Source organism: Gekko japonicus, unplaced genomic scaffold (assembly GCF_001447785.1).
Source record: "Gekko japonicus isolate JY-2015 unplaced genomic scaffold, Gekko_japonicus_V1.1 scaffold3091, whole genome shotgun sequence".
Lineage (NCBI taxonomy): Eukaryota > Metazoa > Chordata > Lepidosauria > Squamata > Gekkonidae > Gekko > Gekko japonicus.
In genome coordinates, this window is record NW_015167629.1 from 9,781 (window position 1) to 15,087 (window position 5,307).

At 43.3% G+C, this 5,307-nt stretch overlaps 1 protein-coding gene across 1 annotated transcript in view; it reads right to left on the minus strand.

Moving 5' to 3' along the window:
- Positions 1-505: 505 nt before the first annotated feature.
- The window catches only part of LOC107112853 (cytochrome P450 2K1-like), a 30,363-nt gene continuing 25,561 nt past the window's right edge, over positions 506-5,307 (minus strand). The window contains 4 exon segments of the mRNA XM_015414052.1: positions 506-924; positions 1,997-2,138; positions 4,260-4,357; positions 4,360-4,419. Coding sequence (XP_015269538.1) covers positions 737-924; positions 1,997-2,138; positions 4,260-4,357; positions 4,360-4,419 — 488 coding nt within the window. The 3' untranslated portion in view covers positions 506-736.

The following is a 5,307-nucleotide window of genomic DNA, read 5'->3' on the forward strand; positions in this document are numbered from 1 at the left end:
TTTGATGTGTAGATGCTTGGACTGGCTCTCAGGCATTAAACAGGAAGATCTCTGTTGATATGCTAACCAGTACGGGGGTTACGTGTCATCCAAAGATCCTTCATGGTGGGATAGTTGTTGTTTCCAAGAGTTCTTTCTGCTGAGCACAATGGAGAATGCTTCTCTTTCCCAAGGCAGGATGGGTAGGTGTGTGTCTTCATTAGCATGCCAATGCAGGCAGTGCAGGCCAAGCACATAGCATAGCATACACAGCAAGCATACACAGCATTTCCCAAACCATACACAAATGCAGATACATTCCATACACACAAGCAGCAAGCACATAGCATAGCATACACAGCAAGCAAACCACACAGCATTTCCCAAAAAATACACAAATGCAGATACATTCCATACACACAAGCAGCAGCACAATACAGATAAAAAATACAATTTTAAGCACACTTGCCAACATCTTACATGGAAGGATATGATTACTGTATCTCACTTTGGTTGTTTTGGGGGTTAAAAGACAATACAAGAAATCAGATACAGAAACATTGTTGTTGTTTTCTTTATATAGCAACAATTGAAGAATTGAAGTCTAAATTTTGAACTAAGTTATGTCTCTGATCGAGCTTGTAGGGGTTCTGCAGATAGGTATATGAAACACGAAGGTTATGCTGAATCTGAAGTGTCCTTGTTAGGTGCAGAAGAGGAGGATGGTGTGTGGAGGGAAGCAAAACATGGTTGGATGTTAAGATCGTGGCAAAGCACATAAATTGTAGGCCTTTGGGGGCGCCGTAAACCCAACTGCAGGGGTCAGGTCCAGGTCTTCTCTCAACACCCCAGGGGCTGGCTGGAAAGTGAATCTCTGCAGGAGAGTCACAAAGAAGAGGAAGAGCTCCATTTTGGCCAGGGTCTCACCAGCACACATTCGCCGACCTGTGACAAGGCAGAGGGGGCAGGGAAGCCCTGTTATTTAAACTTGTTTTTAAAGCTTTATGCCATTTCCACCATGGAATTATGGGCAGAGTAATTTACCACAAATAGATAGAATTAGATATTAAGGCAGACTAACGTACATAGTATCAGAATGATTAACGTTACTGAGGAAGAATGGTAATCTTGAAAGAATATTTGAGAAATGGGCACCTGGGTTGGGTTTCTTTTGAGTAAATGGATTTAGGAGTGTGATCCATTGATTGATTAATTGATTGATTGTCAAATTTATACCCCGCCCTCCCCACAAAGCAGGCTCAGGGCGGCTTCCAATAACATAAATACAAATAAAAACATACATAATACGTAATTAAAACATCACAGTTAAAATAATACATTACAAAGTGGTAGAAGAGAAGAAGAAGAGGTTGGATTTATACCCCACCCTTCACTTGGAGTCTCAGAGAGGCTTACAAACTCCTTTCCTTTCCCCTCCCCACAACAGACACCCTGTGAGGTAGGTGGGGCTGAGAGAGCTCTGACACAAACTGCTCTTTTTTCAAGGACAGCTGTGCCAGAGCTTGTGACTGACCCAAGGTCACATCAGCAGGTGCAAGTGGAAGAGTGGGGAATCAAACCCGGTTCTCCCAGATTAGAGTCCGCACACTTAACCACTACACCAAACTGGCTCTCTTTACAAAGTGCTAGCAGCAGTTAAAAATTCAGTCAGATGGAATGCTTTCAAATGGATTTCCAACTTCCAGCATAGAAGTGCTTAGATGTTATTCTGCTCGTCAACTCTTATGACAGCTGCTTGATGATGACATTGGGGGCCGTGCACTACAGCGGCGGTGGCCCCTAATTGTATGCCTAGCAGAAGAGCTCCATCTTGCAGGCTCTGTGGAACCGTGAGAGGTCTCACAGGGCCCTGATCTCCTCCGGGAGCTCATTTCACCAGGTAGGGGCCGCCACCGAAAAGGCCCCGGACCTCGTAGCAGCTAGTCTGGCCTCCCTCGGGCCAGGGAGGGTCAAGCGATTTTGAGACCCCCCCAGTGATCAATCTAAAAGGAGTTACCTGCAGAGAAAGGCAGGAAGGCATCCCTCTTGACAAACTTTCCTTCGGAGTCAAGGAAGTGCTCGGGATAGAATTTAAGCGGTTTCTCCCACTCAGATTCATCATACAGCACAGAGTACAGTAACGGAATGATATGGGTTCCCTGGAAAGGCAAAGAGATGAGTTATTGAAGGAAATGAGGATGGCCCATCAAGGACATAAGCTATCCTTCAGACAAAGAAAATGCCGTCCTACAAACAGAGTTCCCTGCGAATTCAAATGCAATGAAAGCAAAATAAAAAAATTGACTTGGATCGACCGTGTTTTCAGAATTTGAGTTTTTTGGCAGAATCCGGGCAATAATGCTGCAAGGGTCAAGTTACATCAAATAAAACAGTATCAAAATGTGTATTTATTATATGGTATATACAATGTATACAATATATACAATAGCAGTTCGAAAGCAAGAAATTGCAAGTAGATAAATAGGTACCACTTCGGTGGGAAGGTAACAGCGTTCCATGCGCCTTGGTGTTTAGTCATGCCGGCCACATGACCACGGAAACGTCTTCGAACAGCGCTGGCTCTTCGGCTTTGAAACGGAGATGAGCATCGCAACCTTAGAGTCGGACTCGACTGGCTTTCGAGCAAGGGAACCTTTACCTTTATATACAATGGCAAAGATTAAAAACATAAAGTCTGAATATCAGACTGCATAAAACACCAACATGAGCTTCACATAAGATTTAGAAATTTCACGTACCATGTGATAAATATATGTCATGACCAATAAGACCAGACCCGTTTCGGCCTCTAGGGCCTTCCTCAGTGGGCAGTAATATCTACTATTTCAAAAAGACACACATTCAGAATATGTATAAATCCAGAACAGGTGTTGCTATTTGAAAATTCAACAAAAAAGGCCACATAATAATTATAAGCTTTATAAATACTATTCAATTTTTTTTTGAACATTTCTATAGAGAGATCAAACTTGGAAAATTCCAGAGAGACATTAAAGCTTTTGAAGAGGGGAGAATTTGTGGCTGGTCATCACAGAAACAGAATACCTAGCAGAATATAGTTTCTACCCAGGTCACTTAAAGAGGAACTTACTATATTCCCAGGTATTAAGACTGTAGGAACTGCAGAGCAGATGCTGATTTTCAGAGACAAGCAGCTATTTGGATGAGCTAACCTTTAGATAGGGGTTATTCTTCAAGAATTCTAAAAAAGAGCTTTCTTTCGGGTTTACCATACACCAAGGACAATTTTACTTACCCCAAGAGCTACAGAACAAGGTGCAAATACGATTATAACTCCTTTATTTATTTATTTTATTATCAGATTTATACCCTGCCCTTTAATTTACAATAGCACATATAAACCAGTACAGGCAATTATAAAAAAACAAACAAAAAAGTCATCTTCTGTCTAACATCCCCAGATGCTGAAATGCTTATGGTCATATTGGTCATTTGATATATTCATCAACTTTGTGAAATCCACATTGTATGTGAAATTACTAGTTTATGTAAAGCTCATCTTGATGTGTTATGAAGTCAGACATTCAGACCTTATGTTTTTAATCTTTTCCATTGTGTACACCACATAATAAACATATATTTCGATACTATTTCATTTGATAAGGGGTAATTTCATAGAAAAAGAGGTGCAGGAGCTCATTAGCATAACTTATTTGCATATGCCACACCCCGACATCACCGGAAGTGTATCAGAAGGCAACACCCACCACTCAGGCCCCACTGGACTGTTTTTTGCTAGCTATGGGGGGGGGGAACATGCAGATCTGTCCTCACAGAGGAGGGAGAGTTTGTACCTGAATAAAACTTGGTCTTATAAGTGCCACTGGACTGTTTTGGACTGGGGGGCCGGGGGGAGCTCTGCAACTTACCTGGCTGCTTCTTGCTCTGACTGAGGGCTGCTGGGAGCAGGGGGTGGGGCTTGTTGCATGTGCCCGCCCCCTGGGCTCTTTACTGCCAGAGCTCCGCTCCTGTGCGCTCCTGCAGGAAATGACCCCTGCATTTGATGTATTTTGACCTTTGCAGCATTATTGGTATATTTTGGATTGAGTCTGTTTTCCCCTTTTTCTTCATTTGTTACAATCCAGGCACCTCCCCATTGATTCCGTTAGACAAATCTATGGGACGTAGAAGAACTTCATTAACTGACTCTCTTTCCATGAAACTAAATGTTCGTTGCAAAAAATTCACAAATGTGCCGTATTCAGCTGAACAAGGAATGTAAAGCAAAGAACGATCACCTTTGGGATGAAGTAGTCTCCAAGAGTGACGTCTGCAGCGGTGGCATGTGGCACGTTCATGGGGACAATATTAGCAAACCTCTGGACCTCGTGAACCACCGGTGCTCAATCCGTGGCTGAGCAGACGCAATGACCTTTGTTATTTCTTCTTGCACTTTCTCTGAGAAAACAGAACATTTCCCCCCCCACCATGAATTAAATTTCTGTTTCAGATTTTAAACTATTCCCTAAAAATACTGGGGGCATCTTTAAAGGCATGAATGGATTTTGAATTCTGCTCTTGAAAAAGTGCCCCCCCGGTCAGGGATCTGTTGACGGAGGGGGCCTCTCTGTTCAGCCTCGGGCTGTGATCTGCTACAGACCACAAGAGGGGGGGGAGAAAGAGGGTGGAACCCACATGGAAGTTTTGAATTTGGGGAAGGAGGACGTCCGTGCTCCCTCTAAGCTGTGGAGTCTTGTGAGCAAAAATTCTACTTTGTGAGCTACTGGCATTAAAGCTGTGAGCAAGTGATTTGGCTACTGCATAACTTAATTATCTCTGTAGCCATCCTTCCTGAGCTAAGACAAAAATGTGTGAGCCAGAGGCTAAAAAACTGTGAGCTAGCTCATACTAACTCAGCTTACAGGGAACACTGGAGGACATTAAGCGGAAGACTGCAGGGAGTAGTGATTTCTCTCTGGGAACCTAATGCTGGGACAGCAGAGTTGTTGCTTCTTGGAGGGTGTTGTTTCACTTCACAATAGCAATAAGTATCTATTTTAGTCTGCATTGGTCTCTCACCTACAGCAACCAAACTGAGACACCCTGGTGCATGTCCTATGAAGCACTTTCTCCACCCTTGCTGTCACTTTTGGCCACCAAAAGATTGTTTTTGCCCCCCAATCCGGAAGAAAAGACAGACACATTTGTTGGGTACTGAACAGGCCACTTTATTACTTCCTTAACAACTATAAACAACAACAAACAACCCATGAACAGCAAGGGTGATAGAGATTGTGGCATGGCCAGGCCAGGGGTCCCGGACCCCTCCCCAGCCATTGGTATTAG